The sequence below is a fragment of the Chlamydotis macqueenii genome, chromosome 2 (assembly GCF_036417535.1).
Source record: "Chlamydotis macqueenii isolate bChlMac1 chromosome 2, bChlMac1.mat, whole genome shotgun sequence".
Taxonomy (NCBI): domain Eukaryota; kingdom Metazoa; phylum Chordata; class Aves; order Otidiformes; family Otididae; genus Chlamydotis; species Chlamydotis macqueenii.
Window position 1 is genome coordinate 33376025 of NC_141557.1, and position 27746 is coordinate 33403770.

The following is a 27746-nucleotide window of genomic DNA, read 5'->3' on the forward strand; positions in this document are numbered from 1 at the left end:
TAAGGCTCACAGTGATTTACTGGAGCTCCAGAAGTTTTCCAATATCCCACATGTCTGTACAGTCACTCTTAAACACTCCCCACATCTTTTTTTTTTTTTTTTTTTTTTTTTAATAAAAGCAAAGACCAAAAGAAAGAGCTATTTCTCAAAAGCACGGATATGAGGCATGGCCAGTTAGTCCTGCTGTCTCTTGACCTCCATCGAATTTTATTTTATTCTTTTGGTTGTGGCAACCTTTCAACATTTCCCCCAAAATGAGAACACTGTGCCTAACTGCCTTGCAACACACATCCTACACAAATGTACTTTTAAATGTACTCTTTCCAGTAAATGTACTCTTCACAGCATTTCATCTTTGCATGTTTTCTGAGTTCTAAATTTTCTCCTAGCTCATCTCAGTTTCCTTGGTGTTATTAAAAATTACTAAGTATCTAAAGCCATATGTGTTATATGGCTTTTCTTCTGAGCTGACTATCTGTCACTTAGTCCCTGTGCAGCCAGTTTTCTTCGTGAACTGCAGATCTCTACTACAAATACTTGCTCCCATTTCTTGAACAAGTTTCCTCATTTTGTATTTTCTTCATGTTTCAAAGTTCGTAGTCCCTCAGTGGCCGTTGTGAAGTCCCAGCATTAAGAAATAAGTCTGCTGGTTTTAAGGGAATACTATTTCTCCAGTTTCCTTCCAGTAGGCAGACTTGGCTGGACTACTTCAGTCATTACATCCTTATAATGGTCTCCTCCTTGCATAGTCCTGTCAGTATTTAGCTGGCTCCCTGTTTTCTAAGGAACTCAGCAGTGAAGCAGTTTCATGCCTCAGCCAGAATTAATGTCAAACATAGGCAGGGCAGGTGCCCTGCATCGCCACAGGCAGTCTTGTCTGTATTATTACTATTGCTTTGGTTTTAAATAATTTCCAAGTCCTCTTTCATCAGGGCATGTTAGCATTTTCCTTGTGGTCTGTTTCACTGCTGACGGAACGTATCTTTTATCTGTGAATCCAAGAGGAACTTGTGCAGCCCCACCACAGCTCAGGTTTTCACCAGCTGTTGTGGTTTTTCCTTTGAGGGCATAAATACACCTACCTCTCATCCTGACTGCTTTAATCCTCAGCCAAAGAGAACCGTGTTTTTAGGGTTTCTGGTTCTATTTTCAACTAATACTAGCCCCACATGTGAATTTATTTGTCTGATTCAATGGGAAATAAGGATTCAACTGATCATGCTGTCTATCACTGGATCGATCTCACCTCCCAACTAATTTCTGAACTCATCATTTGCCACCAAGGAGACAGGTGGATCAGGGACAGACAGGTACTGCCCTCCCACCTAACGAAGGCTTGTTTATGTTATCAAACAGCCAATTAGAGATCAAGGGTTTCTAAAAACAGCTGCTTTTGCAGTTGGCAGGCTCTTACAGAGTTCCTCTTTCTCTATGAAAAGCTCCAGGTTTTTCTCATTTGGATGTCAGCCATCTTCTTGAGTGCTTAGAGAGCTGATTTTTAAGGATATATCTATATTAGTAAATTTGAGGTGTATTTTGTGGTCCTAGGACTAATGGCATGAAATGGCTGGCATCCACATGGCTTGGCTTTTCCCTTGCTCTGCTCACAAAATAATGGTGGTGGCACAGAGCTGGTTAGGATTGATTCCTGGTCTGTACAGCTCCTTACTCATGCTGCAGCAGTGCTTAGTTCTATGTGGGAAAACCATGCAAGTGAGTGTGCTACCACTTAAATAGGGTGGACCCTGTCAGACTGGTGGTCAAGCATGTGCCAAGGTGCTCTTTAGTTCATTAGTATTAGGATACACCCTTGTCTGTCTTGCTCTGTTTGAAGCACTCTGTGAACCCAGAGAGCTTGCAGTCTGAGATAAGCAGGAGGAGGTTGAGCCAAAAAATATAGTGGAAAAGACACATCTGTAGTGAGAGTAACACATGAGTGTGAGGGTCAAAAGGAACATTTGAGAAAAGAGCTTTTTGTGTTCTTAGGAGTAGGGAATGCTACGTGGGAGTTGATATTAATTTCACATTTTATCAGTTCATTTGTCCACACGGATTGTCTTCATTACTCAGTTGTGCAAATTTAAATCTTAAGAACATCAGATGAAAGACTCTTGCATAGTCCGTCTCAATATCCATATTTATTTCAAAGAAAGGGATGGGTCTATCTTGGATAACTTCCTAAGTTTTTCTATTACCCTCATTGTAATATTTGTATCCTAGTTGGTTGTCTTGCAAGAAATGAAGCAGTTCTTGCATAGAGCATTTCCTATTCCTTTTTTTTCCTCCATCAAATTAGACTGTCATTTATGGCCTGGACAGAAGATAAATGTTTTCAAAGTATAACCTCCTTGCTTAAGCAAAGGTTGCTCAAAATGTAATAAGTAATAATTACTCATTTTTCCTCACAGCGCTCTTGTTATCAGATCACATGGCATCTTCATTATTCTGCGTGCAAAGCACAAGGTCCTTTATAATACTGGAAATTCACTGGGGGAATGCAAATAAACCCTGAAAACATGCATCAAATCCTTGCCTGATGTGATTTTACCAAACTTCACTAAAGCTAAAAGAGATAGAAAGGTTATGCCATGGTGAGGATCTGTTAATCTGCTTTTTATGCCTACTTTTTCAAGTATATGATGTATCCTGGTTTTTATTGGCCACAAAAAATAATTAACAAAGACATAGTTATCTAATTAGAGTGTTACATTATAGCTAGGGCTGTGCTGGAATTTCCTGCCTAACAATACAATATAGTAAAAATCACTCAGTTGTAACTTCATGCTTTAGAGAAAAGTAATGGAAATTTTAAATACTGTATTAAAATTTGAGTTCCAGAACTAGCTATTTCAAGAAGTTATTTGTTAAAGGATTGAGAAATTATTCTTCTAAACTCATCCTGACATGGTGATCTACAAAGTCTGTGTGTAGGTAACTAATTTTACCTATTGCTACCTTTAATTTGGATTTAATTGTTTCTTTTTTTCTGCAAGGTTTCTAGAACTCGGATCTGCTGCTGTTCTCTTTATTATTAGCTTTGGCAGATCCCCTCATCTAGTCCTCCTCTTATTAGACTTCATAGCAGTTGTTTTCATGTGTTGTTACTTTTTGCTTTCTAATCTGCACTTGTGAAATAACAGCTAGGTATTTGAGTACATCTGCATTGCAAGCAGAAGATTGGTGTATCTATATTTCATGTATACTAAGTTCACCTGCCTTTAAACTAGCTGTTTTCAGGGATGTTCTGACAGTTGAGTCCAGGATACTTACTCAGGTATATTTCCTTTTTCTTGGTCGGGCTTTCCAGTCGAGTAATCATGGTAGGACTAGTGTATGCCTTGTACTTCTTGCAAAGGCTTTCACTAGGACTCACCGTGTTTAGCAACTTGTGCTAGATGCGCTGTTGCTTCAACCGTTGCTCTCCTCTTTGTCTTCACTCATCACTGTTCACCTCCTTTCGCATACTCATTTGTTATGGAAGTTAACTGTTGAGAGGCTTCTGTGTCCTGTGGTTATCCACATGAGCTCCAGTAGTACTGTGCTGGATAAACATGAGATTAGAATAAAGATTAGAACATAGCTCTATCATGTACTCTTTAAAACTTTCAGAAATTCTTTTGGAGGGTTGGTCAAGGGCAGGGAGGGAACAGATGAGTATGGTTATGACTTGGTAAATCCAAAATCTAAATACTATGATAAAGTTAAAAGTAAACAATCCTGAAAGGTCAGTATTATCTTTTTGAGTGTCTGCAGTTCATATAAACAAATGCAGCTTCTTATAGATAGAAACAGTTCTTTTAAATCACTCCTAACAAATGAGATTGGATAGAGAAAGCAATGTCTCTCCTGAAGTTCAACATAAGGCTAATATAAATAGGGAATAAATAGTAATCACAGAATAATAGAATCGTAGAATGGTTTGGGTCGGAAGGGACCTTTAAAGGTCATCTAGTCCAACCCCCCTGCAAGAGGCATGGACATCTTCCACTAGACCAGGTTGCACAGAGCCCCGCCCAACCTGGCCTTGAATCATTGCATAATCATTCAATTCAAACAATTGTTTAATATTTAGGGAGGATAAAATATTACTTAGAGTACAAGACTCAGGAAAACACTAAATTCTGATTTCTGTTTGGCAAAATGTCCAAGACTTTGATTTGGACTCTTCTTGCAGTCCAGTACTTAGATAGTTAAGTCCAAATATGAGCAATGTGAGCAGTGTAGGAAGCTGTAGAAGATGTAACTTCTGGCTAGACTGTGTATGGTTTGCAGCTTTGGAGGTATTACAGATTCAGTTTGGCACCACTGCTGTAGCAAGGACACTTGTGAGAAGCACATCAAAGCTGGGACAGATATCTCTAGGCTTTCTGTTGCTGCTGCTACCATAACAGGGATAGTATGCACATCTGAGACGATGGCTGCTAGAGGAAGGAGAGGAGAAAATGAGGTGCCCCAAGCACCAATATTTCTCACCGTGCCTCTGATATTGTAACTAAACATATAATTTTATCAGAAAATGAGGTGACATGAATGAGAGGGGGAGAGAGAATGTCTAATTGAAGGATACATGGTATAACAGAGAAGAAATTTCAGAAAACTCACAAAAGTGTCCAAGGTCTTCAAGAATCACAAAACAAACCTAGCAAATTCTTCATGTATGTTTCTTATCTGATTCAGTTTTGGGATGGAAACCATTTATCCTTGTATTTTTTTTATTGTTTCTTTGGTGTTTGCCCTTCTTTCTCATCAGTCTGATAAAACTTTGCCCTAAATTCCAAGATCTTTCTGTTGTCTTTGTACAGTTTTAGTGCAGTTTTCATTACTTGGCTAGACTGGATTTCTACATGGACGTTTCTGCCATTTGCCCCTCCATGCTGAACACATTCAAAGTGGATGACATTGTCTTCTGTACCTTAGACCAACTTGCTGATCAACCTGTCTTTGTAAACCCTGGACAACCTGGACTCTCTTGTGTTTTTGCATGGATGTCTACATTTCTCCCTAAATTCTTGAAGATGGGAGAGAACATTATCTTCTTGCAAATATGAGAACATGCACTGCTGTCTAATTCTTGCAGGAGTCAAAGGTCACAAGTGATTTAAAACCAGTGGTTTCTCTTGCTAACATATTCTCAAGTACTTCCTAGACAAATGCGCAAGTCTCCTGTGGTTAGAAGAATTTTAGGTTCGTGTAAAAGAGGTATTTTTCTCTGTTTGATGATAAAACAGATCAATAGGGGTGCCAGAACAACTCCAGCAATTCAGAACTCTGTTTTAACATGAAGTTGTCCTCTGCATCCTATTCCACAAGACAGAGAAAAAATGTACTATGAGATCTTGTAGCTCTGGGAAACTGGTAAGTGTGTTGGAAATGGAATCGGTACTAGTGAATACTCTCCATTTAGAAATATAAAGAAGTAAATGGATTAAAAAATGGTGCAACAGGCAGTTAATCCACAGTGCAGTCTAAAGCATGGGTTTGGGGGTCTAATTTATTGAATATTTATGGTTCACTCATCAGTAGCTACCTCAGTGAATTCTTTTGTATTTTATGCCCCATTTAGTATTTTAGTCTGCATCATTTCTTTTCTTGTCTGTCACAACATTGGAGACTATCATTGTTTCTTTTTGCCTTCCTAGCTTCTTCCTGTTACCCTTTTTCAGGTCTTTCTTTTTTTTTTAAAGATTTTCACACCTGTTCTGTCTTTTATCACCTCTTGGTCCACTGTGGCTCCCAACAGGAGTCACTTGTGCTTTTCTTGCTGTTATGTTTTGCCATATCACACCCTTCTGAAAATAGCGTCATTGAACTAAAGCCTTCAATAATCTCAAAATTCCACTCAATTTGTGGGGCCATGAGAAAGAAGCTTTTTGCAAGATACAACCTGACCAGTGCTTGTGAACAGAGGCCATTGCTTAATTGATTTTGCTAAAAAGAGTGGGAATAAAAAAAGAACATACTCTGTCTGTGGTTCAGCATAAAATCCAAACTTAACAAAATGTATGAATGTCCTAGCAAACAGTTTCTGTTTGAGAGGGTTTTCAGAACAATGGTAAAAGGTTTTCTTGTTTTGACTTAGTTCTACTGAAACTTATTTATCTTTGCTTGTAACTAAAGGTTGATTGCAGAAATTATTGTCTTGTGTTTTCCAGTGCAGAGATGTATTTTTAGAAACTATGAGATAGTGGCAAGTCTTTTCTATTGTCCTTGTAATCTTCTCTCCAGATACCATAGAAGCTTTTTCCACTGTTAACTCATCACTTTCTCTCTTCTCCCTGACTGCTTAAAAACCCAGTGAGGTATTGTCCCAGGTCAACCTCCTCCTTTTTTTCACTCCTTTTTTTCCTTCTTCTCTTTCAACTTTCTGCTCTTCTTCCTTTTTCATCCCATTTTTTCTTAATATGTAATGTCAATTCCTGATTACTGCAGAAGCAGAATAAACTTTTCCCTTCCCTAGCATGACTTCCCTGACCGGGCTCTGCCCCGGTTCTTGTGGCTGTTGGGAAGCAATAATCTGTTCAGACAACATTTGGATATTTTCTGTTGGAATTAACAGTATAGATGTCTTCTGGTTTGAGAAGCCCTGTACAGCAAAAATAGTTCATTTCCTAAGAAGTTATTTCTTAGGAGAGACTCTAAGTCCTGTCTTAACAGCCTGATGTCTGTCATTTTGCTAATTAACTAAAAGCAAACACAATGGCTAAAAATGAGCTAATGGCAGTTAAGTAGGTCCACAGATATACCTGAGAGACTAGAATAATCCTTCCTTCCCAAATGCCAAATGTGAGTTGCTTTGTGTAGGCCCAGTGATAATCAGCCAATCACAGATTTATTTATTTTTCTTTGAGTATTTTAGTCTACCCTTGTTTTGGACATCCCTTTCCACTTTTGTAAAGAATAATCCCTAAAATTTCCCATACAAACCAAGATCCAGATTTCCTTTTCTTCTTGTTCTTTTAACAGGGTTGCAGTGCATATTAAAGTGGCAGGAAGCAGCTTGAATAGATTTAGCAACTCAAGAACAGGGTTTGTGTCACTGTGACCAGCTGAACGTGCGCCTTCTTGGTTGGCTGTGTGCCCACCAGTCCCTGTGGCCGCATTATTATTTATAGCTATCAAACCGAGTAACTGATACCAACGCGGAGCGGGGGGAAGGAAGCTGCAACTACATTGTGTTTGTATGGTGGAAAAGCAGCAAAACCTCTTTGCCGAAGGTAACATCCTAGCTGCCAAATTTGTTTTGGAGCCTCAGCAGTGCGCTGACTGGTGGCGGCGCTGGGCCATGGTTGATTGCATGCCTTTCTTTGATAGCTTGAACTTGCCATGTGATTCTCTTCTCTCCCTTTCCCTCTCTCCTCTCTGCAGGTCATTCTGTGTTTCTCTCCTGCCGGCTCCACGCTGCAAGCATCAGCTCGGGAGTTCCCAGCCATAGTTAACTGCACCGCTATTGACTGGTTTCATGAGTGGCCGCGGGAGGCCCCGCGCTCCGTCAGCAGGAGACTCATTGAGGAAGCCAAGGGGGTCAAGGTACAGAGTTTAAAGCTCGTCAGTTTTCTAAGAAAGCAACGGAGACCATTGAAAGATCGATAACTGAATAAGCTGACAAAAAAAAACAATGCTCTTTTTTTCTCCTTCTTGCACTTGTCCCCTTCAGTGGTGTTCAAGCTCACCCCTGCTCAAAGCTGAATTTTTATGGCAGGTTGCTGCCCGGTTCCTTCAGCAGAGTTGAGAACGCTGCCTAGCATAGGAAGAGAAGTGAGGGGAAAAGGAGAGAGGCATGTAATTCATAGCACTGTCTTTGCAAAATCATTGAACTGCAGGCTTTCTAGGATCTTATAGGTATAGAATTTATTTATCCCTTTTCAGTACAGTTAAATACATTCACGAGTGCTGTAGCAAGTGAGGCTGAAATACTGCAGTGCACAGCCAAGGCTAACTAAAGAAGAGTTTTCAGTTCAGCAACTAAGCAGGTGAAAATTTCCCATGTAACCATGTGGCAAATGCATTTAGAATTTTAATATCTGGGCAATTACTCTCTTTTTGTTTCTGTTTGACCTAGAGTGTGACTTGTTTGTTTTCAGAAAAAAAAAAAATAATGTATTAGCAAGTTTCCTTTCAGGGAAAAGGAATATTCTCATATTCTTCTAAGAGTTTTACCAAGCTACCTCTGTTGTCCCGCCCAGCATGAGACAACACTGTCGTGCTGGTGGTGAGACTGCTCAGGTATTTGCTGGTGGGGTAATTCACGTAGATTTAGAATCATAGAACCACAGAATGGCTTGGGTTGGAAGGGACCTTTAAAGGCCATCTAGTCCAACCCCTCTCCAAGGAGCAGGGACATCTCCAACCAGATCAGGTTGCTCAGAGCCCCGTCCAACCTGGCCTTGAATGTTTTCAGGGATGGGGCATTGACCACCTCTCTGGGCAACCTGTTCCTGTGTTCCACCACCCTCATTGCAAAAAAAAAATTTCCTTATGTCTAATCTGAATCCAATTTAGAAAAGATGTTCTTTCTTTCAGCAATTGCAGCTGCGGGAGTTTTGTTCTAGAGGACTTTTCTATTTGGGCCCATGTATTTATATAGGAGATTTGTAACCACGAGAGACTGGGGATTTCGGGAATGCCCAAGGAAGAGGGTTCTTGCTTAGGTCAACGGCAGGACCAGTCCCCGGGGAAAACTGTGTGTCGGAGATGGATGCGTTTATAGCATTTGTCCTCCACTCAAACCCATACAAAACGCACGGAGCGGTCAGGACAGGAAGGCGAGGGAGCTGGGGCAAGTCTGCAGGGATGCCTGGGGCTGCTTCCAGGGTACCCCGCCGGCGCTTTCCCTCCCCGGGGCTCGTCCCAGGCCGCGGGGGGCGGCGGGGGGGGGCGGCCCGGGCGGCACCGGCGCTGCGGCGGGGGACGGCTGCCTCCTGCCGGGGAGCGAGAGGGGCGACCTGCTCGCCCCCGGGTCCCGTCAGCACCTCCTGCTCTGTTTTAACCGCTCCTAAGCGGCTGGAAGTGGTAGGAGGACAGTTAGTTGTGGTCCGGTGGGCTGTGCGGGTGTTTTGCCCTTTGTGTAACGCGATGCCAACTTGCACGTTGCCACTTGTTTGAAAGGAACTGCTGGGATTACGTGGAGAAGAGAAGAGTAGAGTTTGTTTTGACTTAAATACATAAATTTTTCAGATCTTTAACTAACTTTATTATGCTCCTTTGAAAATACATCTACTCATCAGAATTTAGGCTTTTAATATTGAAACTGTTTTGTGAGGGGTTCTAAATTTATTTTTTTTTTTTTTTTTTGCTTAGGCTTTTAATATTGAAAATATTGAGTCTGTTTTGTAGGGCGTTCTAAATTTATTTGTTTGTTTGTTTCTTTAGGCTTTTCACATTGAAACTTTTGTGGGGGCTTCTAATTTTTTTTTTTCTTTAAGCATTACATTCCTCTATAATTCATTTTTTGAATATTTAGGAAATATTTCACTGATTCAAGCTGCTGCTTGTGAGTCTCCCTTTCACATTGGTGTTAACTGCTCCTGGTAAATATCTTTCCTGTTCCATTCCCAGCAAGTGAAATAAATGGCAACCCACAAAATAACATGACTCTTTATTGACGGTGAGTTGAGGTTTCTGTGCCATCAACATGTGTAAAGCAGTACTGGGTGCCCGAGTCATGTCGGCACGTGCAGCCCATGAGAGGACTAACAGACAAGACAGCGGAACGAAAAAAAAAGATATTAGGATGAGACAGGGGAAGGATTTGAAAGTGATGGAAGAAGTGAACCCAAAACAGAGGCGTTGAAATAACAGGGAAATTATGACATTGTTATCGGAGGGGAGAAGGGGAACTTAACCAAGAGAGACGGAAGAGAAGCAAAACTGAACCAGAAAGGTAGGAGAGGTGTACAGCAGAGTCTGAGGAGGAGTGAGTGGGAGGTGAAGGGAGAAAAATAACAGAAAAATAGTTAGTAAAGGTAGAGGGGTCAGGAGAGTTGCAGAAGTGTCTTAGGATAGCAAAAGACTGAGAGGGGCCAGGTGGAAAAGGACCACCCTGAAGGACATGGGGAATCTTAGCTGCAGTCTGCCATTCCCTCTCCATCAAAGATTTATGGGAGGTGGACTCCTCTCATCTCTAGTGCTGGAGGGTTAATAGATCATTTCGCTTGCTCCATTTTAGATATTTCAGGAAAGCCTTTTGTTTATTCTTAGTAGAGAAATCTTGTTAGCCAGGGCTCATGTATGCCTGGACTTTTGAAACATACTGTAATCGTGCTGTTCCTTGTGATAAGCAGTGCGAGGTCTATTACTGAGTGATTATTTTGTCATAAGTGATGCTTAGCTCCTAATTGTCCTTTTTCAGAGTTTCCAAAAAGACAGCAATAGTAATTGACAGATTTTGTTGTTGTTGTTGTTGTTCATCACTGTATAACAATATTACAGATTATTTTTAATTAGAGTAGCTTGAAGTTAAGCTAGTGATTTTTTTTCCTCTTACAAGTTCAATACAAATAAGACATCGTATCTACATTGCTTTAACAAAACCTGGAAAAATTCTGGGTTTAAATGGTGAGAGAAAGCCATAAAAAAATGCACAGTGATGGTGAGAGTTGAGAAGGAAGTCTTAGATTCTCCATCTCTTTATCTTCAAACCAAGTCTAGGTATTTCTTTGGAAGATACAGTTTACCCAGGGAAAGAGGGAGTTAAATTGAGCTCAACAGGGAGATGGTGAGCTTGCAGCATCAGTGTGTGCTGTGAAGGATGCTGTGAATATTCTTTCTGCCCTGTGTGAAAGTATCTGAACAGAAGGAACAAGTGATCCTCCCTAATTATGGTGCTTGTTGAAAATGAGTCCCATGAGCCCCTTTTCACTTGGAAGGACATTGGTCAACGTGTGGGGTAAGGACCAGAGATATTTGGAGGGAAATGGAGAATATCAGAAATTTAATCGATTTGGATGTCTTTTTTGATCTCTTGGGAGAAAAGTAAGGGAAAGAGCCCTCTTCTGTTTCAGTACTCAAATTGCTAGACGTACATTGTAAAAGAGCACAAGAAAAGAACACTGTGCAGCAGTTCTGAAATCCATGTGCTGGGCGTAATGAACTTACAAAAGTGCCTTTATACCTGATTTACTATAAAACATGATCTATACTAGCATTTTAAAATAATGTCTGCGTCTCCAAATTCAACATGACTTACTCCTTACTTTCAGCTGGTGTCATGTATCAACCCTGCATACAGAATAAAAGAATCAGGATTGTTTAATCCATCCCTTTGAAAATAATAGCAATGTACATCTCTGCCATCTCCTTTGAGCATTTTGATGTTGCCGTCTTGTATGCTGCTCCTCTGGTGCTTAGCAGTCAACAGCGCACACTATTAAGCAGACCAAGAATAAATTCTTTATGCTCTTATTTTATCATACTCCACAGTATTTTACAACATGTGGTGTGGCAAAGAAAAAGCCTGAAGTAACTTTTTTCTGCCTTCTTCCTTTGCCTCTAACACTCCCTGCTCCCCTAGACACACGCTTCCTGGTTACCTCTTCCTTCAGACGAATGCTGGCTTGGTTTTATTCTCATTTTTCATAACTGCCTGCAGGATACATGCAAGTTTAGTGGCTTTGGTCTTTTTTGCTCTTTTCTGGGCATGTTTCACCTAGCTCAACTTAACAGCAAAGGGCTAAGATTTATCAATTTGGTAATGACTAATTTACATCCTGAGGAAAGTAAAAGGGCAAAACTCCTGTCTAAACTCTACTCATAGCTTGCATTGGCAGGGTTTTTTTTTTTTTGCAGGCTTAAAAGTCAATCAGCCAAGGCTTAGAATAGCAAGACTGCATAAGAGAGAACAGACTTCACCCTTATTTTCTTTCAAATTTTATATAGGCTTATTGCTCAGTTGTCTTTAGGACTATTGAATGGGTTTGATTTGTAACAGCCTAATCTTGGCTTCAAGCTATTTTATGCTTTCTAGTGAGCTGCAGTTAAATCAGATTTTGTTACTGTATCGACTCTTTGTTGTTTGCCTTTTTTTAATACAGAAGGCTAAATTAGCAATAATAATTTCCTTTGCCTGCAACCCTGAATGGGCATATATTGAAAAGTACAATGTAGTATTAAAAAAAAAAAAACAACCTGGAGATAAATGAATGGCAGAATAAATAATTTATGCTAATGAAATTACTGCAATTAGTAGTTCCACAATGACCCTTTCAAAAGCCACAGCTGTTAATGTCAGGAAGTGCTGTCACCGCTGACCTTATCATAAGAGAAAGTGACAAATTGAAAATGCAGGGAAGACCAATCCTCAAAGAGGTCTGTTCGGGAACGATTAGTGTTTTCTGAAAACCAGTGTGAATTACAACCAGCTGCTCTCTGGCTCGGCGTGTCTCCCATGCTGTGCCATTTTGTTAAGCTCAATAACAATAGTTATTTTGCCCCATTGAGACAAGTTGTCTCGGGCCACTTCCAGCTCTACCGGAACCCACTTCTTCCCTCACTGATTTACAAATGAAACTGTTGTTAGAGGGCTTTTCAGGGCTGCTGAGTAGAGACCTCTCATAAGGATCATGTGTAAGGAGGTTGTCTTTCCCTAGGAAGAGTCGTACTGCAGGGTGCATGTGTGTGACAAACAATGAAAAAAGGGGAAAAAGGCTGAAATACGTTTCAGTTGGAAGCCAAGTGCTTCTCAAGTCTGCCTAAAATGTCCATTCCTGCTGACTAGCCTTGCTTTTACAAACAATTTTTTTAGATTAATTCGTGCTAGCTTTGCCTCAACTAATGATGTTCTGACTTTTTTTTTAATTTGTAAAGCAATTTATTTCGGCTTTTCCTAAATGCAAATAATTCTTTATTTAGTCCTTGCTTTAATTTCTGTTTTTCTAATCATAGGTGAAATAAGTATTCTTCTAAACTAGCTTTTAAAAATCGCAAGAAAATAATGAGGTTTCTTACTGAAAAAAATGGCAAGTCTTTCTGCACCAACCTGATTGTAATATTAATGATGTAGGCTTAAAACATTTAACTGCATCAACAGCCACTCGTGAGCAATTTTCCCAAAGTTCCCTAAGCATTATTGACAATGCTTTGGTAAATTATGTGTGACTTTCCTAAGAGTTGGTGTAGCTCATTTAATTCATATTAATTGATTTTTAGGCTTCCCTTGATTAATTGAACTGGGTTTGTCTTGTACAGAATGCAATAAATAATCATTAAAATGAGGGAGATGTGACTCCACAAATTATAAAGTTAAGTATGCTAGAAGTCATAGAGGACAAAATGGAAGTTGGTTACAATGATGGAGTTAAATAGGTTTTCTTAGTATTTCCCTATTAATTTTGCATACAGTAGTCTTGCTCAGGCATGTACATTAATGTATTCTAGAATATAGATAGATAGGGTCCTTTAAAACAAACAAAAGTGAATTTTGGAGGTTTCTTATTTCAACTTTAACCAAGGGAAGTATACTTTAACTCAAAGTAATGTAGTAGTACCTTGTATTTGCTACTACAGTTTAAAAAAAAAAATAGGAAAAGGACCTTTGAGCTTCAGACCTGAATCTACCTCTCTTCTTGCTGTGAGACATGAATAAAGACAGGCATTTTACCTCTGCGTTTGAACGTTGAACGTTTCAACGTTATTAACGTTGAAATGCATTAATAAATCACCATCTGGAGCTGTTTTAAATATGCCTGGACTGGTTTGGTTATCATATAGTACATGAAAAGAGTTTTCTGGTTTCACAGCCACACCTTCCTCCCTGTGATGAGAAAGGAACCCCACGCAGCGCTGTGCGGCACCCGACACAGCTCCCTGGGGCCACAGGACCACTCTGGGGTCCTTTCTGCAGCGTGCTGCGCTCTGCCCAGAGCTGGAGGTATCCTTTGTGGTTTGATGCCTGGGTGGCACATGGGGAAGGGTGGCACATGTCAGCTGTCACAGCTTGGGGTCACTCTGAACTCCAGTAAGTCACGACTATTTTTCTGATCACATACCCCTTGAAAAGGAAAGAAAGTCTGTTCAGCAGAGGAATGTTGCTGATTTTCTGACCTTTTGTGGTAGGTAGGTACTCAGCTTTCAGAAGCACTCTTCAGTACTCTAATCCTGCCCTCGTACCAGTTTGTTTATCGCCAACTTTGACAAGCACAGATAAGCAGGGACTTCTTCAGCTTCAGAAATCTAAATCATAGAGTCCAGTTCTGTTCAACCTGAATTTAATGGCATAAGTGCACTTCACTCCAAATAGGAATTTGATTATATATGAGGTGTGTGGAGTTCAGTGTGATTAGAGTAACCACTCTCTTTTATTTCTTTAACCTATATAGGATTTTTCTTAAATGTGATTTCCAAAGGTGAAATAGAAAAATCCATATAGTATTAATGCAGCATATAGCAGTATAGTGACTGATTTAATCACTGATTTTAGCTTTTAGCAGCATTTATTTTAAAAAAAAAAATGTTGACGCACTAAGCTTCTGTGGTGATGTAATGAATGCCAGCACAGAATTAATTAATTTATACACAAAAAAAAAGTTGGAGAAGGCTCATTTTGCTTTAATATTTTTTACATGCTGACAAAATTATGTTTAGGGTAGACTGAAGAATAGTTCTGTGAATGAGCCATCCTTAAAAACATAACCTTTTCTGACTTACATAAATATACTCTGATTTTTGAAACATTTCTTTGCTCCTGTGTTTACATTTGTTCTTGTTCCTTGGCTATGTTCAGCCACTCATCCGGGACTCCATTTGCAATTTCATGGCTTATGCCCACACCAGCATGAATATGCTGAGTGCCAAATACAGTCATAATGAGAGGCAATGCAAATTACTCCACTCCGAATAGTCTTCTGGAGCAAATCACGCTTTATAAGCTCCTCCTAGAGAAGAAGAGCAAGAAGATATCAGGACACATGGAGCACTTGGTGAATGGCATGGAGAAGCTGAAGGTAGCAGCTTTCCAGGTAAACTGTGGAAGTCACAACCTTTTGTTTCATACTGAATGAGATTAATAATGGGAGTTGGCTGGCTTACTCTCACATTTCAAGCTGAATACCTGCAAAAGTAAACAGTCAAAAGCAAAGGGTGACTGCTTTTTTAAAGTCTATTTTTAGTAAGGTATCCTATGCTAGTAAATGATTGAAATGCTCTTTTTCTCTGAATTCTAATTTGGTGATGACCAGAAGTTAATCTGACAATTTCAAGTACTGCATTTTTTGCTAGCAGACAGAGCTGCAGCTCCGATCTTGCCAGGCACTTGAACACTAAGCCATTTTTGTTCTGCGCTCCAGAGCTCTGCACAAGAATATCAAATGCAGCACCATTTAGTTTTTGGTTTTTTTTTTCAGAAAGAAAAAGATATAAAGTCATCTCATATAAATCAAAAAATAATGGGAGTGGAGAGATTTGGGATCTTTACAACCATCTGCTACAACACAGTAGTACACCTTTGTCTTCTCATTTCAAAATGGTCAAATGTTGAAAAAGTAGATTCTGTAGATTTTGTAAGATTTCAGGAGCCCACCAAAGAAGAAGAGCCCTCAAGACTTTCTGTGTGATAAAAGTTTAAACCCTCCAATATTTTTCTTCCTCTTTGTCTTATCACTTATCAGCCCTGTCCAGATCAGGTTAACAAGAGTCGACTCTGGTTTATCATGAATAACTGCCAGATAAAATGCTTGGAGAGATAGGAGAAAAAAAAAAAACAAACAAACAAGTATGTGAAACATTTCCTTTCCATGTGGAAAGATAGTGTTGCTGGATATTTTGAAACAGGTTTCTCGCCTGTCAGGCAATAAATTGCTCTTTCAGCAAACTAACAGGTAATCTTTGTTAATCAGTCTCTGAGTCTGTCTTAACCTTTCAGCAAACCTCTGCCAGAATTATCTGCTCGGAGTGATTACTAAGTGTTTCCCATAATATCCTTTTGCTTTTACATTTGCATCTTTGCTGGGTGCTACAGCAGGGCGTTGTCGCAGTGCTGAGATACACGGTTGCAAACACAGCCTTGGCACCTGGACAGACATCTGAGCATCTCAGGGGAGCTGCGGGGTCTCTGGTGGAAGCAGTTAGGCTGTTCTTATTAAATTATTTACATCATTAAATTCTGTGAGCTGCAAACATGGAGCTGTTAAATGGAAACAAAATAAATGAGGAAAAGACAACACTTAGTCTGAAACCCATGAAACATTAATTTTGTTTTTAGTTTCAGTTTTTTGAGGCACATGTGGTATGGTCTTTCAAGAACCACACCTAATGACCCTTGCTCCCGAATAACAGATTACCTTTTTGCCCTGTAGGTAGAAGATCTAAAATCTAAACTTGCTTCTCAAGAGGCAGCACTGCAACTGAGAAATCATGATGCTGAAGCTTTGATTGCTAAGATAGGGTTTCAGACCGAGAAAGGAAGCCAAGAAAAGGCCATTGCAGATGCAGAGGAGCAAAAAGACCAGTCTAATTCCCCCATTTAGTGCTGTTAAGCTATATTTAGCACAAAATAAACCTTTTTAGGTGAACAGTTTTTAACAACTTCCTCTCCAGGGAACATAAAGTCTAAAGAATTATTATACTTACACATGTAACAGCATTTCACACCATGATTACCACTTGACCTTTCTTTACATTATGCCTTTTCCCAACCTTTTAGCTGTTTTAATGAGATGAAAGAACAATAAATACTGAGCTCATTCAAGCATTTAATGGATGTGGATCTTGAGAATCAGACCTGTTTGTAGTACAGTAAAGGTCAGAGAGTCATCTCTGAGTACTTCAGATTTCTAAAGGCTTTGAGACTCTAGGTAAATCGAACAACTCAATTGATACAGAAGTTCATTCCAGTATCTTGCAATATTACAAGGTGCAAGCCTTGAAATTTAAGATTGTAATAGCATTCCTAATAATATGTGTCAAGTGTTGAATCTTCTTCTTTTTGTTCTCAGTTCAGCCTATTAATGCTAGTTACTGACATCCATATTTGAAACACAGAGGTTTACATGCATTAGTCCTCACCACAGAATTAGCAGAAATGCATAATTTCATCGGGATTCTAAAATTTTAGTCTACTGTTACAAGAACTGTTTTTGAAATAAAACACCAGCAGTATTGAATGCTGTAAACAGGAGTTCTTCTGCCTTTAAAGTCTGAAGGGCTCATTCAACTCTGGCATTTTGCTATGAAATCTTACGTGCATTGTGTTATTTATCAATACTGGAGACAGAAATTTTCAATTGACTCATAATAGTTGCTAATGCCTGATTTTGAGCTATGGAAACTTCAAGTTGCCAAGAACTTTGGAAACAGATTTCAGATCCTGATCAACAGGGAGGACTATACTATCTGAGCAATCAAAATGGTATTTCATTCTCTTCTGGTTTGTTTCTTAAAGATTTCTTATTATTAGGTGATATTTAATAATTTTCTAATTACCTTGTCCTAATTTTATTGAGAGAAAAGCTATTTTTTTTTAAATTGACATAAATAAAGACTGGATCAGGACCTTTATATTTCTCTGGATTATGCTAATTATGAACTTCAGCCTTTTGCTGATCCATATCTTATATAGGACTTAAAAATTGCTATGAAGTTTGAAGTCCAAATAGTGCAATTAATTAAACTTGCAGAAGCTGGATCCAACAGCTCAACATCCTACCAACCACTTTTCAGTGGTGCTTTTCCTCTATTGGTTTCATATGCTTCTAATGGATTTGGTTGACCAAAATACACCCTTAACACAATTCTAATTACTTAATTAAGCAACTAGGTGAAACATACAGGTGATTATTGTGGGATAATCACATCTTTGGGCCACTTTGTTTCAAAGATGAAGTTCAGCACATGACACTAATGATTACTATACTCCGCTGTTCATTGCTTTATTGCACTTCTGAAATGTTTTCATTGGAAATGAAAATGTCATTTTGTGCTACATTAATCTAAAACTATTTGATAAGGCTGATGATGGCTTCTAAATATTAATCTTCTGTAATTTTTGTTAAAAAAAATCAGTAAATGTGAATACCTCTTCCAGCTAAGTAATTTGTGAATACCCTTCATAATTGATTAAAATGTGTCACCCTTTAAAAATTATTTTAGCTTTCCTGTTCTATAGATTTCAAACTGGAGTTTATAAGGGATTTTTGAGTTTTACAGCATTAAGCCAGTAAATACCTTCTAGGTATTGCCTTAGAGTGAAGCAATACCTAAGAAAAGGTAAAGAGTGGAAGGCACTTTAGATCTGAGTCATCAGGAAAAGTGGGGTCACTCTGGATGCCCCATAAATGTGGCACAGCTATGTACCTGTATAGTAATCATCACGAGTTTGACTATGAACGTGATGCTGCTAAGGTTTTAAAGTAATGGGCAGTAACACTGCTGTCATTTTACTGCCCATTTGTATGCTCTGAATGATGGCAGCCAGAGTGGTTTTACAGATGAAGATGCATATGCCCAAATGGGACCTGCCCCTTCAAAGGAGGAAAACATGCGGAGGATGGTGTAGGTATATGGGTGATAGTGACTCTAGCTGAGGATTAGGAGCAGAGATGGATCCAGACTGAGCAGCTTTTGTGATTTTCCTCCCTCAGCCGAAGTATCCTCTTTATTTACATGGTATATTTGAGCCACTTTACTCATCGTCTGATTGCTAAGGGCACACTTCTTCTAGCTTTTCTAACAATTTAGCCATCGTTGAAGAGCTCTATACTGTAGAAGTTATTGATGTGATGGGGACTAAACTTCTGGAGACGGGGATGAAAAGCTCCACCTTTTTTGTGAGAGTATGTAAGATTTAAGAAATACTGTTCTAAGGCTTATCTAAAAACTGCTCTGTTCAATTTTTCCTACCTTAAAAAAATCCAAACCAACAAACAAAAAAACCCCAACTTGTCCCATATTTTCTTTGGGCATCAACAAGCAAAGAACAACAAAGCATAAAAAAAAAAGAGAGAACTATAATGCAACTTGTGTGACTTATATTAGCTGTTAATATTAATGGAAAATACAGTGTCATGTTAGATGCACTGTTTACTCTGAATGTAATACTTGTTCACCTGGTTGCATCCCTAAACTTTAACAGAAGGAGCATTTTAGCTGTTCTAAACTTTTTCCTTGATTTCAGTAACACGGGTTTCAAACCATGTTAGAGAAAAGAAAACAAACCAAAGTTGCAACTGTATATACAGTAATTAATTTTAAAAACATGTTGTGGCTAAGATGAAAACCAATAAACACTGGGAATTTCATCCTAAAAGCTACACTGGTTCTGTTCCACACTTTTCTTTCACAAGAGATAGGGGAGGGATTTAACTTCATTAGTAACTTGTCATTTGTAATGTAATGCCTATTGATTTTTAATCTTTATTTATGGACATTGTCTCTGTGTGTCCCATGTAATAAATGTATACATGGAAAGTAAGGATATTATTGTAAGGATATTAGATTCTTACAGAGGCTTGTTACTGCCAATGCACAATGCTTGATCCAAGTACTAATATCTTGATCACTGTTATATCCTCTTTCTCTGTAATTAGACTTTGTTTAAGCAAGACCTAGCAGGAAATGAGTTTGTGAGATGAGGTACAAGGATAAAGATGAACCAAATATAACTAACTTTAGCCCCAGGCAATGTATCCTTAAAAATGTATAGGATAATCTTCCAAACACGCAGTTGCAGGTGATACAGAACACCCTCCAGGGTTACTCTACCACCTAGATTTGCACCAAGGAAATAATAATTAGCTTTTAAACAGATAATTAAATCATTGCAGAGAGTTTTGGATGTGCTCAGATTTCACTTGAAACTCATGCTAGCTGGTGTAAAATCATTGATCTGAGCCACTGTTAAGCCAAAATAAGAGTTTGGACAAATGTGCTTAGATTGGTATCTGTTTAATTTCCAAAACTGAAATTAAGTAAGTACAGTGTTTTTATATAGGATGTTTTCTTTTCTCCTGTTCTCTCCCTTGTTGAAGCCTATGGTTTCAGACTTGGAACTGAGGAATTAAAAGAAAAAATTACCGAAAGACAGAGGCAGTTTTGACAAATCTGTTGTATTTACCTATACCCCAGTAATGCAGTGAATGTTGTACTGGTTACGGAAACCCCCAGTACATCACTAGAAATGGCCATTGGCTCCCTGGTATTTTCTCTGATTTTCTGAAAAGGAGCCCTTTCAAGGGGAAAATATTGGAAGAAATCTGTGCATGTCTTATGTTGTGTAGAAAGACATAGCCTCTGAAGAAAATATATGTACTGAGAGACTACTGGGATTATCTGAAAGTCCTATTAGGACTCACTTGCAATTTTTGTAATGAATGTGAGACCCAACTTCTTGTCTAATGTACACGTGTTGTATGTCTTTTTCAAGGTGTGTTGTAAGGTTGAGCAAAAATGTTGTGTGTTGTCCCACACAAATGCTGAATTAGCAACAGCTACGAGAAAACTGTAAGCCATCAGGAAAAAGCTTCTTGTAAGTACTACTTGATTAATCATCATTCTTTAATATCTCGAGCCCACTTAATTCTATTAGTTTTATTTTGTTTGTTTATTTCACTTTGTTTATTTTATTTTTATAGATTTTATTATTTCCTAGTTCAAGTATTAAAGATATGTTTGCATTAGGGATTATCACTATTTTTCCCACAACCCTACTGAAGAGCATTCCATAGTTTGAGTGGTAGAACATGAAGCTGTTTATTGGAAATGACTGCATTTCCTCAAAGCCATCTAGGCACATTATAACCAATAGATTAGTGAACTGAAGTGACAGTTGATATAAATAACTGGCTGTGATTTTTACAAGGTATATATGCCAAGTGTTTGTATGAGTAACAACCTATTTGAATATAGGAATAACTTCCAGAAAGGGCTTTGGAAGTTCATGCCCATCTGTCTTTATATTTGTCATTAAATGTATCATAAAAACGACATCACATCTCCTCTGATTTTTTGAAAGACCTCCAAATACATATACATGTGCATGCACACATGCACATGGAAGTGGGAACTTTGATTACAGTCTTTTACTGACAAATGTCTTTGCAGTTAATGATTGAATCAAAGGCCACATTTACCACCATTTGAAGTTTTGAGTGGGATTATTTTTTCTTTATTAAGTATTCATTTAATGGAGCAACTGCAATGCAAAGTGCTCTTGAAACAAAGACACCTTGTGGTATCTTGGGAGATGGTGAGTGGAAGGAGTTTCTCTACTGCAAGCTAATTACCCTGGCTTAGCAAAGAAGGCTTCAAACAGTTCAAGAGATATGGTATTAATTGGATTTAGAAGGCTTTGACTTGGCTTAAGACTATTTTTGTTGGTAATGTTTAGACCTGAAATCTCACAATTTATGATACCAAGCAACAAATGAGGGCTGAAACTTGTAATGTGGGGATTATTCTCGCTGTTTTCCTTTAAGGTATCAATTTAAGAGAATGCGCAAGATTCAGTTTTACTGAAACTCTTAGAAGTCTCTGAGTTAATGGTATGTCAGAATTTTGTTATTTCAGCAATTTCCTATTATTTCTCCAAGCTCTTCTTGTTCAGAAGGAGATGCAGATTTAACGGGTAAAAAAAGATAGCTGTTACCACTCTCTTCCTCTTCTGGTCCCCTCTGCGTCCCACCCCAGAAACCTCATCAGCTGCTGTAGCATGTATTTGGCCTCCATATGGTACGGCCTTAGCCTTGTGACCTTGGAGTTGCTCATTCAGATCAAAGCGCATTTGCCCTAGTGAAGCTGATATCTACACTAAAAGAAAGCTTTACTGAAGAATCACATATCTATACTAGTGGATGTTTATTAAGTGCAAGTACTTACTTTTTGGACAAAAATAGCCTTCTAATTTTTTTAATTAGTTTTAGTGTACAAGCAGTCACCCCTGCCCTGAAACTCATGGAATCTTTTATTGTTTTAATGAGTTCCTTAGAGAAGAGCACTAATGCATCTCTGTTCCTTGGCTGACAATATCTCAAAGAACTTTTTCTTGGTTTAGGTGATCTTCCAGTTCAGTAAGCCTCCAACTTTGAATCTAGTCCTGTCTTTTTGTATTTATTTACTTCCCCTTTCATCTCCTTATGAATTTTTCTGGAAGTGGTTAGCAGCAGTTTTTCTCTCAGTTCCTAGTAGGAAGAATTCTGCACCACAAACAAAGCTGCAGTTCCCTCTGCAGTTATCTGTTTCCTGTGTCAGGCCAACAGTTGTCCCATTGTCATTTAATATGAATATTTTTCCTAACCACTTTCTAAAATCCATACTGCATGTTCAACCAGGCTTACTTTTACCTGGGTAAAAGTCCCAGGTGGGACGATCCAGTTAAAACTATTATTTTTATAACCGATTCAGACCGTAGCTGATCAACCTGATGAACTTTTTTAAGGAGCTGTAAATGTAATTTTTGATTCTTAGGTAGGTATTACTCATAGCAATAATAAACTCCAGAGCGCATGAGGCTATTGAGCAGAAAACACTATAGCTGATGAAATTAATTGTTGGTAAACATGAAATAATACATATGGGAAGGAAAAATCTGAACTGTTCATGAATACTTCTTGATTATTTATTAGTAGCTTAAGGAAAAAGACCTGGGCCTGATTGTAGACAAAGTAAAGAAAACTTTCACTCAAATTCCATCAGTCAGAGATAAAATGTTCAGTTTAGTTAAGAATGAGATGAAACCCAACTTCACCTATTAGAGAACCTCACTGTACAGCTTCAGGAGGAATCCTCTGCATAGGACTGGCTATCTCATCTCAGAATAATCTTAAAGAATTAAGTGGGATTCAGAGCTAGGTAACGGGATTAATTTGGGGGGAAAATATGTAAGGGACTGAAATTGTTTACAGAATAGAGAAATGAAAATGGGCATTAGGAAATGAAAGAATAATGAAAAAAACAAGAGGCAGCAGTTACTACTGGTCACAAGGGAAATTCCATTGGGATGTAATAAGAAAGCTCTTAACTATCAGTGTGGTTGAGCACTGGAGCCCACCTAGGCAGGTTGCAGAAGCTGCATTCTTGGCCATTTTTAGCCCAATCAACCAGTCAGGTTGAATCGCCTCAGTCAGGAGCAACTGGATCCAAGTTGGCCCTGTTTCAAGCTCGGATTTTGACTGAATGATCTCCAAAGGTCCTTCTAGCATCTACCATCTTATGATTCCAAAAATAAAGCAGAAATTTAGTTCATCCAGTAATGTTTTACAAGAGGATGAAGTTCAGTAGAAGAATAAAAAGAAATACTTGTCTGTGCAGTGTCTATGTTATGTATGCTAAAATGTATTTGTAACTCTTAAGAAAGTGAGTGGTAAGAGAGTGTTATAATGATGTAGTAAAAAATGCTGCATGCATTTTAGGAAAACTTGCTTTTGGCTTGTTTCTTGTAACTGAGCTGTGATTCAGTCCAGAAATTTGAAGCTATCAAAAAGGGATTCAATTTTTATATATGAAGAAATTTGAAAAATGTATATGTAACTTCCATAATTCGTGTCTTAATCTATCATTTAATTACTTAAGATTATTCAAAAGTTTCAGTTACAGTGCAATTCTTTGCACAGGCCAAATGCAAAATGTTGTTCTTTCAAATGTCTTGCAAATTTCAGCTAGCAGTAGGATTCTCATCTTATTTGTCATGCTTTTTCCCATATGTGAGGTGATTGAAGTTACTCACTTCCATGAACTACTTTCCTATATGTATAGTATATCCAAATGGGCTATATTGTGCATAAGCTTACATACACTTGGACTAACAATGATTTATGTAATAAAATAATGTAATTTCTTGTTCATTGAGAAAATTTGTTATAAGTATTGTTATTTAAAGAAAAGATTTGAAAGTGATTGAAGTAACCTAGTTGTAATTACATGTTTAACTTATGTCTTACCTGATAGCCATGTGGCAGACTGGAAAATATCAAAGTGGCTGTAAAAGTTTAGTGCATAACATGAAGACGTGTGTGTATGAAAGCCATTCATAGTTTCCCCAGGATGGGCAACTAGCAGGGAAAAAAAAAATTGCAAGTTAGCACCAGAGCTTTAAATAATCTAGGAATGTTAGAAGGACATTTAAGTTTCCAGAATTATAACAAGTTTGGGATGTGACACTCACTTTATAAAATATTAATCCAAGAAGTTACAATTATAAAAAATTCCATGACGGCAAGATGCATTTCCTGTGATCATTAGTGCCCAGTTTCCTACCTGTGAGATGTTAGAGGATGAGGAGAGGCTGAGTTCACTAGTAAGGTTCAGAAGGTTGAAGGAGCTCTGCAAAGTGGTTCGTACAAAACAGGATCCTTTCCTGTCTTTGCACTTCTGCTTTTCAACAGAGTTACAATCATTAACTCCGTAAAATCCACCACGTTTCTTGGTTTTGTTTTAACCGTAGTTAGAGCTGGCATTTCACAGAGCCTCCGCTTAGCTTTCTGGGCTCAGAATTTTTTCTCCATTTAAACAAGTACAACATAGTCAACAGTGAATATCTTTAGTCTGTAGATTTTCGTCTGTATTCCATGATCCTGGACTGCGCTGTTCAGTCTTACATTTAAAATCAGCTTGAGTTGCTCAGCTGGAAACTTGTATCAATCCTCATGTTAAAGGACATGATGTTCAATGCAATGTCCTGTGGGGAAGACTGTTATGTATAGCAGTAACATTAAGCAGGATTAACTGATAAAAAGATGCAAATTCAGAATGAAACATTGACATTTTGCTGGCATCCGTATTTAGAGTGAGTATGAAGAACTGTATAAGTATTCACCGTGTGTCTTCCACTTTGCAGGGTTTTAGATCTAGTAATGTTTTATCAGCTCTGCTTTTCTAACCATGGTAACTTCTCAATCTGCTTCATTTAGTGTTTGCATTCAGTATTTTGTAACATGCACCCCTGCCCTATGCAGCCAGTTCCAGCTGGCTCACATTGGGCTTTTTAAAGGTGTGATTCACTGTGTAAGGGAGTCTGTGGGATAGGTATAAAGAGAAGCAAACTTGTATTTCTTCTGGAAAAGAAATGAACAATGCAGGCACCTCTCAGTGACAAGTGCCTAGATTTTATTAATTTTGCTTGCTGATAACCCTCTAATATAATAAACCCTTCTGATAATAGCTCATCAGCCTGTAAAATGCTCTTCTTCCTTACTTCGTCTGTATGCATCCATGGTCCTTAAAAACAAGAAGTCCCCTAATGTCAAAGGAAGGTCACTCAATATACAGACGTTCTTCTATATCTCTATATCTGGGCTGCCTGCTGACTGGATCCAGTCTGTGGGAAGTTTTCGCCTCACTCACCAACTCTTCTTCAGGAGTAGCGGAAGTTCTGTGCAGCCCTGTCAGTCATCTTCTGAGGAGCCAAATTTATTTTAAACTTGCACAAGGCCAGTACACAGTGCCCACAAGAAGAAGGAATTCCACCAGTGCAAGTTCGTCTGAATCTGCACGAAATGAAGCAGTACAGATGAGAGAGATTTTGTATGTCATGTATGAATACTGGCCTTTAGTAGTCCTCTTCATTCTGGAGCTAAACAAATTCAGTAAGAGCAATGAAGCAGTTACTCTTCTATCTAGTCTCTTTTAAATGCCTTTAAAAATGGTATTAGAGTTTTTCTTATCATTATCCAAGCATCAGTCCATACATTGAGTTACTCTCTGCCCGTCAGTTCATTTCTTGCCCTTTTCCTGTGTGGTCATTTATTTGGCTGTCTCTTTCCCATCTTCCTCTCTCCAGCTTTCTAAAGAATAGACCTGAGGGCAGAGTATCAGTTGTTAGCGATCTCTGCTCCTGCATTCACGGATGTTCTGTGCTCCCTGACTCACAGTTCAGCTTCTTTCTGTTGGCAAAGAGAGAGAGGAGGAGAGTTGTACATATTTTTCATATGGAAGTTTCTGTGGCCAGCAATTCTCAGAGATGATAATTGGTGCAGCTGTTAGTAATCAATACTACATCTTCAGCCTTGACAGCACAGTTAAACTAACCTCCTTTCACTTCTCCTGGCTTCCAGAATGTATCTTTAAACGAGAAATTAAATTCTTATCAAACATGGGCAATACTGTAATGAATATTGTCACAGTAATTTTTTTAATGTCAAATATATACAGACTGGTACTAACACAGTATGTCATTTTAAACATTTACAGTGTTTTAAAGGTGATTAAAAAATACTCTGTGGATGGTGATGCTTACTGATCCTTTCTTGCATGTTAAAGTTTTAATATAGGAACACACACATTTGTCCATCCAGTCAAACAATTGCTATATATTTACAGTAAATGGAAAGAAGAGCGGGTTAGGAAATAGAAAAAACAGATTGTTTCTTCACAAGCAAAAATATTTTTTAAGTATTTTGACTGAAATTAAATCACATTTCCATCCTTAAATAGACTACAGTTATCTGCTAAAAATATTTGTGAAAATTATGATTTCACGTTCACATATGTATTACAATAAGTATGCCTATTATATGCAAAAAAATAGAGAAGGAAAGGTGGTGGGTTTATTACTGTTAAGGCTGAAAAATTGGGCCAAGTTAATCCTTGTGGCAGATACGGTGCAATTTCTATTATTTATCATTGCAATCATTTTTATTAACGAATGAGAGCACTTGGATACAGTGAAAATACACTCTGTGCCTGAAAAGGATTATACAGGGGCACAGTCAAGCAGGCTTGCTATGGAGAGTAATGGCTCTCTGCTGTGATTTGTTGAGCACAGTTCCCTGGCACTAACTTTCTCAATAACATTTTTAAAACGTGTGAATTATCCCATAGCATTTAGGGTATTGGAGTATAAAATGCAATATGTAATCCTGCTGTTGCTAGCCTTAAACTTTGTTGATGTTACATCCTGTGAAAGAATGCCAAGGGAATGTTGTGTTTTGTAGTGACATCTTTTCTATTTAAATGTTACGAGGTAGGAAGTGCTCTGATAAAGGAGACTATAATGTACAAAAAAATCCCCCCAGTATGTTGGGGCATTCCTTATGGTTTTTCTTGTTGTAGAAGAATGTTCTTGTCATCTTTACTACCTGAGCCCAGAGTCTTTGATGGATGAGGTCATCTGAACTATAATCAGGTCTATGTTATCATGCAGGCAAACTTAAGATGCCTAGAAATAGTAATCTCTCTCATAAAAAAATAAAAAAAAAAAAGAAAGGCTAGAAAATTGTGTGTGTTCATTCTTTTTATCCCTTGCATGCTAGACTGATGAAGTTTTACTACAGCACATCTCTGTGAGATGCCCTTATGAACAGAAGTCCTCGTTAGTCTCTCAATTTAAGATCATCACCATTAAAAAGTGGATTGGCTGCCTCATTATCCTCAAGAAATGAAGCCAACCTTCTTTATTAAGCTCTCAGTTTTAATTCCATCTTTCCTCCTTTGCCAATTAATTTCTTATTTTTTATTTTATATATTATTTTGAAATTTCCTGATTGCACACCACCAATTCAAGCACTAAACTTGGCAGATGAGACCAAAATCTTTGATCCTGCAAAAACACCAAGCTTTCATGGAGGTGTGCACTCCTTGCTCTTGTAGCGATTCCTCCATTAAACCTGAGATGGGAAAATTTTGTTCTACAGTGGAACTCTCTGTTGTTAGTTCTGTAGTTCCTCTAGAGAACCAAAATAGTTTCAGGCAACTTGTCTGCTGCAGCCTCTGTTGTTTGCCTTGTCTTGTCTTTTTTCAAAATGATCTTTCAAGCTGTTTTTGTATTCAACTTTTGCCTTCCCTGATTATTTGTAAAAATAGTACTTTTCAAGGTGTTAACTTCTTAG

At 38.3% G+C, this 27746-nt stretch overlaps 1 protein-coding gene across 1 annotated transcript in view; it reads left to right on the forward strand.

The window, feature by feature from the left end:
- The window catches only part of DNAH11 (dynein axonemal heavy chain 11), a 123249-nt gene that overhangs the window by 57989 nt on the left and 37514 nt on the right, over positions 1–27746 (forward strand). Inside the window, 6 exon segments of the mRNA XM_086740390.1 lie at positions 7366–7527; positions 14717–14809; positions 14811–14964; positions 16294–16456; positions 18650–18761; positions 20351–20452. Coding sequence (XP_086596516.1) covers positions 7366–7527; positions 14717–14809; positions 14811–14964; positions 16294–16456; positions 18650–18761; positions 20351–20452 — 786 coding nt within the window.